The sequence below is a fragment of the Labrus bergylta genome, chromosome 16 (genome assembly GCF_963930695.1).
Source record: "Labrus bergylta chromosome 16, fLabBer1.1, whole genome shotgun sequence".
Classification (NCBI taxonomy): Eukaryota; Metazoa; Chordata; class Actinopteri; order Labriformes; family Labridae; genus Labrus; species Labrus bergylta.
In genome coordinates this window covers 6370063-6384641 of record NC_089210.1, presented here as the reverse complement: position 1 = coordinate 6384641, position 14579 = coordinate 6370063, and the positions used below count along the sequence as shown (strand labels likewise).

Below are 14579 nucleotides of genomic sequence, written 5' to 3'. Positions count from 1 at the left end.
AAGAGAGCCACAGACCAAACTAGTGACCCGCCTGCTCTGAAGGCTACATTTAATCTGATTTGAAATCCTAAACGTGTTTGCAAGTATTGATATTGAGCACAGTTTTCGAGAATAATTATTTTGGACTGTGTGTGGTCATAGAACACCTCTGTATCCATGCATCTTTATTGTTGCTGTTTGTTGTTTTCAGTGTTTAAGGGGGGGGGTGGGGTTTGTTGTTGCTGGTTTATACCCATCTCCTTCAATGTATTTGTTGTGATTCATGGTCTGAAAATAGTTTCTTACTAATGACGTGATGTTATTTCTATTGTGCTGGTTTATTTTGGTTGCTTGCCAAAGCCAGTTGAAGATGATATCTTTGGATTACAGGGACATAATGTCTATTAATGTGTATGTGGGAGTATTTTAAGGGTTAACTATTCAATAAATGAATAGTAAGAAGTTTAGGTTTTTTTTATGTGTTGCCCACAATTGTTTTAAAATTTATCACACTGGTATCATACATACTTTTTTTAACCTCTAATTTAACACAATGTAACACTTAATTGTGTTTATGTTCAAAGGAATCAGTTCTTAAATAAACCTAGATTCAGTCTTTATTTTGTTTCTATAAATAACACACTGCCAGCAGTACAGCACTGCTTAAGGGCATCTCTGTTTCAGTTCATAGTTGGTAAAGTGGTTTCAATTTGATATAATCAGGAGAAGTCCTGTCGTGTGGATGTTTCTATAAAAGGAAAAACCCCGGCAGCGTAAATGTGATACATTTATACGTTTTGTGGCACCAGTGGGGACCACATCCTTCGGGGGCAAAAACTGAAACAGTTTTAAGCGCTCAAACTCTGAAGCCCTCTAGTTACGCATAAACAAATCCGACTGTGAGTCAGTCTCTAGACACAGCCTCACCGTGCAGCATGCTCACAGATACTCACAAATCCAGTTTCTTTCTTGTGGGTCTGTAATCATAACCCAGTGTAAAAATAGCGTATGATTAAGTGTGACTTGTGTTTATAAAATCGCCTGCTCTCTTGGTCCACTTTCGTTTTATTTTTTTTGGTTGTCTGGCTCCATTCTCGAAACTATTGTTCTCTAACTTCTCGTCTAAAAATATCCAGCGACTTCCCAAGAGGTTTAAGAGGTGTTGAAGCCGAAGCACTGTACACTATATTTGGAATTTGGTACAGCAGTGCTATAAATTCATAGCTGCTTTGCTTGAGGATTATGTAGTGACCATTGCCCCTGTGAGCAGTAAAGCCACACCTGCAGATAGTCATGAGACTGAAAACAAGCTTTTGATGCCGTCGTCTACACACTCGGGCAGGGTACATAGATTCAAAGACAATTTGAAGTGAGCATGTTATTTTGGCTATATCCAGCAGCTGATGTGCCTTGGCTTTACAGTGCTTATTGATCAATGGAGCTGACATAATAACTTGTCAAAAACATACTTTTGAAACTTGAACAGGTTTAGACCTGTATAACTTAATTGTAAAGCTCCTGTGAGGTTTTCTTAGCTAGTTATAAAACAGAATCTGCTATAATGACAATGTGATCAGGATGAGACTCTCGATTTAGAAAAATACTGCGTTCAATTGTTCAGGACTCATTTAGCAAAGAGAAATCATTCCTTACGTTGTCCACAGGGGGCATCAAAAACAACATAAACCAAAAGTTTCTTACAGGAGCTTTACATATTTGTCAGGGGTGTCACTGTTCAGAGAGGTCACAGTTTGGTACATACGTCGGTTTTGGGGTCAGTTTCCGTTCAACAGGAAACATAAAATCTGGGATGCATTTTTCTAGGTTTCTCTCATTTATTTTAAACTGGCGTATCACAGTTTATTTAATCTTGTGTCATTCTGAATCTGGGCTACTGCTTGACGCGTATTAAAAATTAAACAAAAAAAAAAAGCTAAAATAGAAAACGACACATAAATTAAGAACATATCCTGATATGACAAATAAAATATGTGCCTTTAGGAGCAATATATCATTTATGATTCATTTTTATTTTATTATGCACCTCTTACCAGCTCGAAATGATCACTCCCAAAGGGTGCCGTCACTGTGAGCAGGATTGGACATTATGCACTGTAATACAAACTTGAATCCGGGGCCCTCTACTACTGCATTAGCACACATACCCAAATGAGCTTCGCTAATGTCTGTGACTCTCTCTGCTTTCACATCCAGAGGCTTTTTAAAAACAGCGGGGATAGGTTGTTCGGGACCTTTTTCTTCTTTCTTTTGCCTAGCTCCAGTGTTTGGCACCTCAGGGTGATGCAGTCTAATTTTTCATTAGCATTTTCGGCATTCTCCCAATGAAAAACCAAACTCGCACCCAAAGTTTCTCTGCTCAACTGATCTTAAGAGGCAGCTGGATACTTCAGGCTACGCTGTATCATCTGGCTGCGGTATATTACTCTGCTGCTTTGTGTGTTTTGTTGCTTCTGCTACTACATCTTCTTCTCTTGCCAGAAAAAAAAAAGAAGTTTCATGACCTGAGATGCACCGACCTGATTTTGACTGCAACGTCATGTTTAATGTAGTCGGGCAGGAAATGTCACGTCTTGCAGTGCCTCACAAAGCCTTCGCTCTCGGGCTGTTTGTGATGAGGAGGCACTTGCTGTCATTGGCTAATTGAGTGATGGCTTCCCTGAACGGAGCCTCCAGTGTTCAGCATCTGTGAGAACATGCTAATTCAAATTGATGCAAATGATGTAATGTTGTACATGCAAATTAGCCACGCGACTACCCCCCTGGCTTTTGTTCTTCAGGCACAGACAGAGTCTTTGGAGTGTTTTCTGATGCTAGTGTTCCTCAGCTTGTGTTTGGGTGTTTGTCTGGCGTGGATGTGTGAAACCTCACACGATCAATACCCCGTCTCCTATAAATTATAAAGTACTTGCTATCTTCACTGTATGACTCAATTTGAAGGAGAAAAACACTCCTACAGGGTCATGGGATGCATCTCTACGAAGTCTTAGAATTCTTTATATCTCTACTGCCTCAGAGACACAAATATCTTTGCTTATTAAATTTTTTTTTTTTAGCTTTCTTTGACAGAAGGCGGAAAGAAAAGAGCAGGCTGTGATTCCTACATGTGTTAGGGTGAAGGGATTGAATGCTTGACTGTAAGCAGGAGATCAAAGGCACTTTAAATTACCACCTTACACATGTTTTGAATGTTTTTAAGTAGATTCTAAGTCTACTTTGTGGACTATAGAAGATTAAATTTGCCTTTAGATAAATATTTGCAGTAATACGCTTTGTCCCATTTATGTGAAGCACATTGGAATGTGAATTTAAAACAAATGTATTTTTATTAACGTTAAATCTAGAGATGGCACTGCCGAATAAATGAAACTCATTTGTGATATATAGTCATTACGTACCAGTTCTTCCTCTTGAACCCTGACCCTTGTCCTGATACACACAGATGCAGCCATGAGCTTTAAAGGTGAAAGTTGAGATGATTAGCCAACCCAGTGTTGTTTGCCAGTTAAATTTCATTTTGACTCTGAGGGTCACTAAACTTGGAGGCTTAATGTTGTTTCTGCACAGTTATAATACATTATACAATTGTAAAACAAAGACAGAAGGAAGCATTTAACTACAGCTGCTTTTCTGGTTCAGAACAGTTTTATTGTTTTGAAGATGTTGCTCTGCTTCTTTAAGTGAAGGAAACTGTCCGCAATAAAAAAAAATTACAATGTGGGGCGCCGTATAGATTAGCGGTTATGTTGAGAACCCCATGTACAGCGGCTACAGTCCTCGTAGCAGCAGTGGGTTCAAATCCGGCCTCAAACCCTTACTGCATGTCATTCCCTCACTCTCCTTCTTTCATTTCCTGTGTCTCTTTAGCTGTCTCATCCAATAAACGCAAAAATGGCCCAAAAACATAACTTTGTAACATTCATTGTAAGCTTTTTTTTGGGGGGGGTTCAAGTTTTTCTCTTCTTGATTTTTAATGACATGTAAAAGTAGGAACCACAAAATGTATAACAAATTCATGCTTGGTCTTCCTCCCTCTCATCTAACACCCTCCTTCCCCTCCCCTGTCAGCTGTAGCTGTCGGGGGTTGGGCAATTGTTGGCCCATTCATAAACAGATGCTGTCCATGGTGTTTATGTGTGCTCTCCAGGAGGGCCCCCACCATGCTTCGCTGCTGTTGTTGTTGTTGAGTCCGGTGCCATCTGCTGAAGTGCTTGATGGTTGGAGAGGAGTGCAGGAAGGAGATGGGGGGGAGTGTGGGAACAGAGGGAGGGAGGGGTGTGTCTGTGTGTGAAGGTGGTAGGCTGCACTGTGTGTGCATTTATACTTAATTATTATAGATAAAGGCAATCGGTTGATGTTATCTGGTATTTATGAATGTTTAAAGAAAAGTTAAATCCATTTCGGCGGGGTTAGGATTTTTATGGATTAATCTGGACTTCTGACCTGAAGATGTGTGATCTTGTGAATCATGCAAATCTTTAAAATAGTAATCCAGGGGTTGGCTATACCATTGTGTACTTACTAAAAATAAAAAGTCAACAGTGTTTCTAAGATCAGTACAGAATTGCAAGTGATGATAATGGGTACATCATTTTGTCGAAGGTTTATTTTTGGGCTTTTGATGCCTTTATTTCGAGATGGGACAGTGGATAGAGTCAGAAATCGGGGAACGACATGCTGGAAAGTTGCCACAGTTTGGATTCAAACCCAGGCCATCCGCTTGGAGGACTACAGCCTCTGTACACCGGGGAATGCGCTAGAGCCACTACACTACCAGCGGCCCCATTTTATTTTATTTTATTCATTATGTAGCAAAGGACTTGTTGTATTGAAATCAAGGTGAAAAATGTGTTTTTGTTCTTTGCTTGATGTCAGTTACTGCAAGCGAACCCATAAACTATCTACTGTGGTGAAGTCGTGCACGTGTCTGAAATGTTTTTATCATGTGGACGACATGTGCCCATTATTACATCCCCAGATGTCTTGTTCGTTTTGCACAACCCAAAGAAGTATTTAGTTTACTGTCACAGAGAAGCCCGACAAACCAGAAACGATTCCTGTATTTTTAAGCTCAAATGAGAGAAAATGTCCTTTACATCTTTAAATATTATTGAAATCATCGATTATCAAACCAGTCAGTGAATCATTTAATGGTTGACACTTTATATATTATTGTTGCAGCTGTAATTGTCCTTCCATCACTTTCCTAATACAATAACATTTCCCAAATGATGACATTGTATTGTACTTAGATTAATTATCCCATATTAGAACATTTCAATATTTCTAGTCAATGTGCATATTATCCATATACTATTCCAATGATTGAAACAGTGCAATGTGCAGACATGCTGTCTGTTGAGTGGTGTGAGCATCTCCGTACGTATGTCTGTTTATAGCTAAACTAAGTGCTGTACTCTAATCCCATTATAGGATTAGTCTGCAGCCTGCAGCTTTCTCCTGCAGGCTAAATGGCACACCCACCACGACGACCAGTGCAGCTAAATGCAACAATCAGTAAAAGAGCCACAGTCTGATTACATTTCTAGTTGGAAGACCTTCATTTTAGTATATTGTCTAAAAAAAATAATATTCTTCTCAGTAAAGTGTTGTGAAGAAGTTTAATTTAAAACCTTTTGATGAAAACATTGATGCCATCACATGCTGCTGTAGCTTTCTTGTCTTATTTGAGGATTTTTCTGTGGTACTCTCATCCTCTGTAACAGCCGTCTTAAGTTCAGCTTGTAGGAACCATAGTGCTTCCCACACAGACTGTAACTGGGCAGGCGGTCCAAGTATCAGCGCTGTTGTCATAACCAAATATTATTGAGTTCCACATTTGAAAACAGAAGTTGTGTTGTTTGGGCAACTTTTAAAAACGTACAGCTGATGAATATGGACCTGCAGTGGTAGGGCACATGCTATTTGGTCTTTAACTTGAAACCAAGAATGCATTTTATGTTCAATATAAGTAGTGTTGCCTCCTGTTGTTCACAGGGTACATACCCATAGAGGGAAGAACAGTGGATGGAAGAGAGAGAGAGACGGAGAGTGTGAAGAGGAAGAAGGATAAGACGATACAGGTCTGGTCAAAAGGTAAGAAAGGATAGTACGGTGTCTGTCACGTCAATTCAGGATGTGAAGTTTCATCTGTCAGGGTCCGTTCAAACATGATACCATCATTCATAGGGAGGTGCAACTGTATTGATTGAGTTGTTTCCTGTTTGATTTATTAGAAGCCCCTGCTACAAGGATACTCACTTCTATTCTTACACAGAAACTCTGCTTCAAATTACTAGATGGTTAAAAGAAGAGGTCCGATTACATTATCTTTCCCTGATTACAAGTTGTTTTCTTCCTTCTTACATTGCACTTGTAGCCTTTGTTTAATAATGGTGGTCACCAAATTTAGGAAAGAATGAGCTAAGTATTTGCCAGTACTGTGCATTTTGAATTTGGCTCTAAATTGGGTTGTACCTCCTTTTCAAGAGGACCATTTTGCCAAACATTTCATGTATTTCTAAGGATAATTTGATAATCTTGTGTAATGGCAGAATTGTACTCTTGGTAGTTGAAAAAACAATGCCTTCAGTGCTACAGTTTAGTTGTGATTCAACTGTGAGGCCTGTAATACATATAGCAATTGTTGCAGTATGAGATATCTCACTGATTCACCTGTGAATCCTTTCACAATATAAGTGTGTATTTTTTACAACTTTTTTTTTTTTTTTTTAAGCTTGAATGGTCTGTGTTGTCTTTTATGGTTTTCCCCCCAGTGCAGTGTGCTTTGCTCCTGTGACACCACTCGTGTCCTTTGCCATGTGACGCAGTAAGGTTTTCCATTTGAAGTGCAGTTACAGTTTCCATTGAGTCCTGTGTTTACAAGCCTACTACAGTTACACCTGAAACCCCGGTCACGGCTAATGTAGGCAGGATGTCTGATAGCGTCTATCTCTGACCTTGAGCTAGTCTTTATGTGTCCGTCGCGCCTCTCCATCCCTCCCCTTCAGTTTGCTGTTAAAAGTCTGTTGTGTGTCAGTACAATCAGATCAGTCTCTGTAGTACCAGAGTGTGAGGTGAAACGTCACAGAGGCTCCCTGACTGATAATGCTTATACAAAAACAAGAGTGGGGTCATTGTTTCTCTGAAAAGACGCAGTGTCTATACTGACTGTGTCGTACTTACAGCTGCAGTCTATAGGCTGATTTACCCTCAGTGGTCTGCAGCTCTTCATCTGGAACCAGCTACATCAGCTTGTCTTCATTCCAGTAGGAATATAAAATGATTCCATCTGTACCACTTGTGACAATTTATTAACATTCAAATTTCATTTTCATTAAAAAATAACGTAGAGTTTATCTGGTCCAAGCTTCTCAAATGTAAAAATTTGCAAGGTTTCCTCATATTATATGAAAAAACCTTGGGAGTTCACCCCTAAAGTCCAGTTTTTTTGACTAGTGCGAGTGCTTCCTTGTTCCTGGCATGGTTGGGAGAGGTGTGCACGGGTACTGACTAAAATGACTCGAAATAAGCCACAAAGTCAGTAAAGTAGCTGTCCTGTCCGATCGCCCTTTTATTTGTTTATTTTCAAGCTGCCTGACTTGTTAACTAAGCACGCTTCATGATTGCGTAAAGCCATTCGTGTGTTGTGTTACGACGTTATGTACAAGAGGTAACCGTGCTCAGGCCCGGTTAAAAGAAAAATCCCTAGTTATGATCCCTTCTAATGGAAATGGACAAATGAACCAACAGTTTCAAAATCCCTCAGTGCTGCAGTTTAGTTTTCAGATCCAAACCAGGTCATGCTTTATAAAAAAAACTATCACAGTATAAAACAACTATTTCAGAACAATTTTGAGAATCCAATCAGGAAAGTGACTTTAATCTTATAGACTGGTTGTTGAGATGATAAAAGTTTTGTGTGTTTGGACAGATTAAGTTATTAATATGTCCAATGGATGGCTGAATGATGGACAAACCAGCTGAATAAGTTAAAATCTAAAGATAGTACTTAGTGCAGACGTGTCGTTTGGTGTTTGCGTGTGCCCCTCTGCGCCCCTCCCAACGATGACGTGAAGGTGGTAGACTGTATGATGAGTGCGCTTATCACCTCTTGCACACATTTTCCCCACACGCATGCAATATCACCTCCTGCGCACTGTTTGGATAGGCACTGATAATGACACCTGGACTCTAGTAAAAGTTTTTTTTTTTTTACACTTGCTCGTGCTCTTCTGTCCTCCATGATGGTCTTACCTGAAACGCGGAAATAAAACTCCAGGCCTGCTTGAGCTTCTCTAATTTACCAGGAGGGGTTTTGCATATTGGAGAGAGACAGACAGACATCTTGCACAGACAAGCCCAGAGGAATTGGGAGTGTTCAGGCGTGTTGCTATGACAACATGGTCTTTTCAAACAACATCTCCAGAAAATACATTTGGGAGATTTTCCCCAACTAGAGTTACAACGATTTCAAAAGAAATCAATTAAATAATCTATAACAATATACGTACTAAGTTTATACAGTTTAGAGAATCAACATTTCAAAGTTGCAGGTTATGTTCAGGATAAGAAATCAGCTTGTAGAAAGAAATGCACACTCGCCAATCAGATCTCTTAATCATGCAGCTCTGTAAACTGATAATGTGAGAAGGAAGCCCAACTAACACCTCGTCTTATCTCTTTTTTTCTTTTACAAAGGAAAAATATGAATGTGAGCTATAAATGTTGCTATTCTGATATCATCATACAACAGAGACTGGAGCCTTGTTGACCTAAAATCACGTGTAGGCGAGGGCTGCACGATATTGAAAAAAGCTCAGATTACAATCTCAAGATAGCTATTAGCTGCCGTCAGAATAACTGATGATAATTAAGTGGTTGGAAAATGTGCTTTTCTTTTTTGGATATATTTTGGGATTTAGGAGCGACATGCTGGAAACACAGGTATTTGTAAAGCCTAATGAACAGGAGAAATACATAGAAACTGACTTATAGATACTATGCACGCTAACATTTATTTATTCCTCGCACTACATATAATCATTGAAATATTGAACAATGTCCAGGCACTTTGCATATTTTACTCATATCATGCAGGCCTAATATGGACTACCTTCATGAATATGTTCAAATAGTCAGCTTTTACAGAATCTTTCAAATGCTGTAAAGGCCAGCCTTTTCTTGCTATTCAGATTTACCTTTGTTTAAGTCCAACTCTTAACAAATACTTCTACCCTCCACCTGAGGTTTCTACAAAGGTAGAAAACGGGGTCAAAAACTCTGTATTCAAGTTAGTCTTTTGATCCTTTAGCTCTCTCTGTGCCCTTGCAGCAGTTGGCTGCTTGGACTCTTTTGCACCCAGAGGTAACCGAGTACACATTGTACTGGGTTCATGACTGACTTCAGGAAGTTGACCTCTGCTTTTTATACATGTTAGAAGCTGCAGCTGCATTCCTCTCTCATCAACCGCAATGACAGGCTCTTTACGCCGGCCTCTTTTTCACATTCCACTCCTCCCTCTCCTTACTTGAGAATCATTCATTTTTTTTCCTATTCTGTTAACATTTCTTTTTCTCACTCTCCCTCAGCCACACTCGCCATGTTTGTGTCTTGTCCCTATATTCCCTCTACCCCCACCCTCTCTTTCTCGCTCTCTCTCTCGGTCTGTCCGTCTGTAAGATGATAGCAGCAGTTGGGCTGCTGCCAGCTCCAGGGGCCCTCATGAAAGCCGTTCTCAGATGGAAGCAGGAGCCGAGATGAACAAACTGTACTCTGTGTACTGAACAGTGGCACTGAACATACTTGTATGGACTAGGGTTGAGCCTCAAGTTTTTAATTGTGGCTATTCAAGAATAACGTAAAAAGAGAATGCAATGGGAGCTGTAATCATTTATCAGCTAAATAAACAGCTGGTAGGTTTTTTTTTGCCTGAAACCTTATAGCAGCATTGTGTTTAAAGGTACATTGTGTTATGTATTTTAAAAAAATCAGTCTCATTGGTCATGTTGTAAAAAACAACATTTCAGCACTTGAAAACTTCAACACAATAAATAGACAAACAAATTGTGCACAATAAGTCCATCTGTCTGCATTACTTTGATTAATTCTGCCTTATAAGGACAACAGCCCTGTGTGTCTCTGCTTTGAATCGAATGCTTTGGTGTTGACGGAGGTGTTTCCATGCGGGACGGTTGAGTCAAGATCCAGAAGTGTAAACAAGCACAGCTTTCTGGAAAGAGGCTTGTACTTTTAAAGTGCTGCAGCTGCTGGAGGGAGCAAGTCAACTCAGAAGGCAATGCTTAAACCTCCTGCTCTGTTTATTTTAAGGAACAAGCATCATTTTAAGAGGCAAGATGAACAATACTTTTCAAATGCTTTGATGGGTGGGAGGTCGTTTTGTTATGATGACTTCATTGTACTGTAGTTTTGATCGTTTCCAGAGAACAGCGAGCGTCTTCTGGCAGCCTTTTCTGTTTAGATGTTGAAATGGTGGCGTATCTCCTCGGTTAACCTCTTCTGTGGAATTCTAAATGAACTCGCTCTCGGATAGGCACTGCATCAGTTTATTTTTTGTTATAATGAAGTTGTACTTGACACTAAACCATAAACGGGCCACTCGACTTATTAAAGTCAATCATTTGGAAAAACATGCCCCAAACTTGTAGCCTTGCATGCTTCATTGCATGTGCACACACAGGCCGCAGTGCACACACGGGTTTGTTTGTTCTCTTATCGTGCTGGCTAGTGAACGGAGTGGTTGCTATTTGCACTAAAGGTTTATAAATAGACATGTGTACTGCTGCAGAAGGCAGTGAGAGCAAGCACACTCTGTAACCTGCAGGAAGAAAAGGTCAGGAGACACGCAGACACACACTTTACTTTCTCGCTGTCAAACACACCGGTCCACTCTTACTGAAGGATGACTGCATCCGTCTTCTCTCTGTTGATCTCTTATTGTTTCTTGTCACTTCACTCTCTTGCATTCCTGTTTTCCCTCTCCTCTAAGATAAGCGGTTGTGGTTACCACTGTGTCCTAGGACAGTGCTGCCAGCTTTAAGCTGGTTGTATAACCCTAATCTAGTCCCATACACATTATATCCCCTTAGTAGAGGGTAGGTAAAAAAAAAAGTAGTGTGAAGGCTTAAGTAAAATTACCATCTTGCACATTTGTGCTTATACATGTATCATACTTCAGTTTACCTTCAACAGGAGGGATGGGAATTATTAGTCTCGCTCAGTGGGTGTAAGAACAGAGTCAAATGATAAGACCTTGTGCACTGAGTCATTACATTAGTAGAGTGGAAGTGGCTAATGTAAAATAGAGCAGATTTTGTTCCACCGCATCAAGCCTGCACCATCTCCTAACTTACTAACTCACTGTCACCAGATGCTGTGGCAACTAAGGGGGTTCCAGGAGGGGACTATAAAATCAGTGATCAGCTGTGGTTGTTTGTGGAGGGTGGGGTTGGTAGAGAGTGAAAAACAACATTAAGAAATCCAATCTTTTGCCTTTTAGCAATGCCAGAAATAATCCTCATATGTGGAATGAAGAATTTAACCACAATTAGTCATGCTGTTACGCCCCATGCTGGGGAATCAAACCCACCAGTTAATGAACCAGTGACAACACCTGGGTAAGCAACTGCTCAGGGACATTCAACCAGACGGCAAACTGGCAATCACATCAGGGGTTAAGATCAGGACCCTTAAGTTGGTGAGGCATTCAGAGAAAACCTAGTTACAGAAGACTGCAGTAATAGTAACTTTGTCATTTGACTAGGTGTGGGGAAAAAACAAATGATAGTGGGGGCCTTTTGCTAATTTAGTAAGTCTGTCCTCCACTAATATCATGTGTTAGATGTAGAAGCAACCAATTTCCTTTAACTTGATGTTTCACACCTTGGTATTCTTGATATTATTGTTCTTTAACAGATCACAGTATTATGGTTGATCTTGCTGGAGACAGTGAAATGGTGCTGTGGTTATGAGTCAAACAGGTGACACATGAAATGCTCCTGAAGCTCTTTAAAAAAAAAAAAAGAAAAAGGGAAAAAAAAGAATACAAATAAAATGTTGGTTTTTGACAGATGTATCGTTTGACTGGTGCTTTTCTTTGGAATTTTTGGTTGCTTACACTCTCTTATCTCTTTTTTTTTTTTTACCTTTTTCTGCAGTGCCAGAGCATACCAAGTGAAGGCAGAGTCCGAAATCTACAACGCACCCCCCCTTCCCCCTCCCCAAACACACACATACACACCAAAACGCACACACTTACAGTCCTCAGCAATGCCAAGGAGGCCTGATCAGCCTGCTGCCCGCTCTGACAAGCCCTGCCTCTTCACCTCAGACCCTTGAGGCTACGCCCTCTGAACTTCAAACTTTGGCCTCCCCTTCGGCGACCTGGGAACCAAAGGTCACCTGTTCGCCACTGAACGCGGGGACACCCTCCTGCCCAGCCGGGAGCTGCTGCCAGGAGCCGCACTCACAGGTAAATACTGAAAAGAGCCAACAGCAGGGAATGACAGTCAAGTCAGAATCCTCAAACACATTCAGGGCCTACACAAGCACAATGTCTGCCAATAATCAAACACTTGAATAAGTATGAAATCAATTTGACAATCACATTTTAATGTCAGTAAATGTTAACATGTGAGTTTGTTATTACACATAGGTGCTGATGAGTTTCAGCTTGTACTTCTGTCCTTGTAGTGCAAAATTGAATCATCCATTCAGAATGAAAACAAACTTTTTTTATGACTGGAATTAATTCATACTGTTGGCTGCTCTAAATGGCATCTTTTAAACATGAGTCATTTGGAGAGAAAGAAACCCTTACTTGTTGCTTCTTTTTCTTTTAAGGACAAAAAATATATATAGTGCAACATTGACCTTTTCTGTTTGGTTTCTTAAGTGTTTCTATATGTGCACTAATTTTCTGACTGTTAACTAAATGCATATCATGACAGCACAATTGATTGTTTGTCAAGCTTTATAATTAAGAAACACTAAAAATTAAATGTCAGCTCAAAAACATCACTCTGAATTATGCAGATCTCTATACCAAACAACTTATTAGCAGAGTAAATTGAATTCAAATATTGGATTAATCCCTTTTTTTTTATTTATTTTTTTATAAATGCTAACTTTGGTAGCTGCCAGCTGGGGCTGTCCACCAATACTTTTGTACTTGCAAGCCTTTTTTGCTTTAAACCCCTCTGACACTAACACACTTTTTCTTCTACATTTGCTTGATTCCCATTGAATATCCTATCTGTGCTTTGCCTAACATCTCCCCACTTTTTGTTTGCTGTCTCTCTCTTACTCCCTCCGAGTCTGTTTGACAGCCTGTCCTCTCTTTCTTTCCAGACATGGCTCCCATTCGGGATTCCGTCAGCCACTCCCCTAATCAAACAGGTGACTACACATTTCCTTCTTCCTTCTCCTGCGTCCCATTCTTGATCCAATGTCTTACTTTGGCTCTCTGCTTTGTGAGGGTCCCACTTGGTAGACCTTGTCTGTCCTGAACTTGAAAGATGGTGCTTTGTATTAGTGGCACATCAGAGAAACGCAGGGAAGAATGAGTGAGGTGAAGGGTGTGAGAGGATACAAGTGAGGACTTGGCAAGCACACTTTAACAGCGGCACAGAGAGCTGGGAACCAGACTATTTGAAAGAGAGAGCTGTGAAGTGAGATGTAAAAAGTGGTGAAAACTTGTATACAGCCATTTCTTTTCAGAGGACTGCTGGTGAAGAATCTGGAAAACAAATCTGTCATTCATCTGTGGTACTGTAACACCACATGGTGCAAGTATCCATCTACCATGTTTAAGTTAGAATTACTAAACCAAATCAAATCTGCTCAAAATTCCAGACTTTTTAAACTTTATTATGATTCACTTTTAACAATACCTTAATGTTTAAATATTGACAAAAGTTAATATATGGATCCATGGCGGTTGAAGCATGTAGAGGGGTTGCTGTTGATTTGAAAATACAGGCAGTTGACATTGTACTTAAATTAAGTGGCCATAAAAGCGAAATCAGGTCAAAATAGATTACTGGAGTCTTTTTTTAGAGACTCTCCAGGAGAATTCTGATGAGACGGTTTCTATTTATTTGGGAAAGTCATTAAGTTTCAAACAAAGTCTTATTCTTTAAGTTGCTACCACCTCCTCCTCTCTTTCCCTTCGCCCATCTTTTCAGCCTCACTTACCATCTACCCTAATGCCCTCCATCTCTCCTCTCCTGCTGATAATTATCCTACACCTCCCTGAATGCTGGTTTAAAGCTTTGGCATGATTTTGGGTCCTGCTGTGGTGACAAAGTGGTGGCAGCTGTGTCCGGGCTCAGGCCTGGCACTAATCACATGCAGAACAGTTGGGCAGCTGAAGGTTGGAGGGATAAAAAAAAAATATCAATAGTGGCCGTGAATAAAGAATAACTGCCATTGTTCTGTATTTAATATAGTATATATTTGTGTCTTATCATTTATTGAAAACAATGACACATCCACTTTGCTGAATGCTTCATTAAATAAACCAATATTCTTCAACTTCTAAAGTTGACATCTAAAAGAATAGG

At 40.0% G+C, this 14579-nt stretch overlaps 1 protein-coding gene across 6 annotated transcripts in view; it reads left to right on the top strand.

Annotated features, from left to right (window-relative positions):
* The window catches only part of LOC109993848 (trinucleotide repeat containing adaptor 6A), a 32008-nt gene that overhangs the window by 2096 nt on the left and 15333 nt on the right, over positions 1 to 14579 (top strand). For 4 of the 6 annotated variants that reach the window (XM_020646949.3, XM_020646946.3, XM_020646951.3 and 1 more), the window contains exons 3-5: positions 5995 to 6093; positions 12174 to 12487; positions 13366 to 13413. In XM_020646949.3, the coding sequence (XP_020502605.2) occupies positions 13368 to 13413 (46 nt within the window). In that variant the 5' untranslated portion in view covers positions 5995 to 6093; positions 12174 to 12487; positions 13366 to 13367. The remainder of the gene's footprint in view (positions 1 to 5994; positions 6094 to 12173; positions 12488 to 13365; positions 13414 to 14579) is intronic. The other 2 variants (XM_020646948.3, XM_065964553.1) reach the window with 2 other exon arrangements.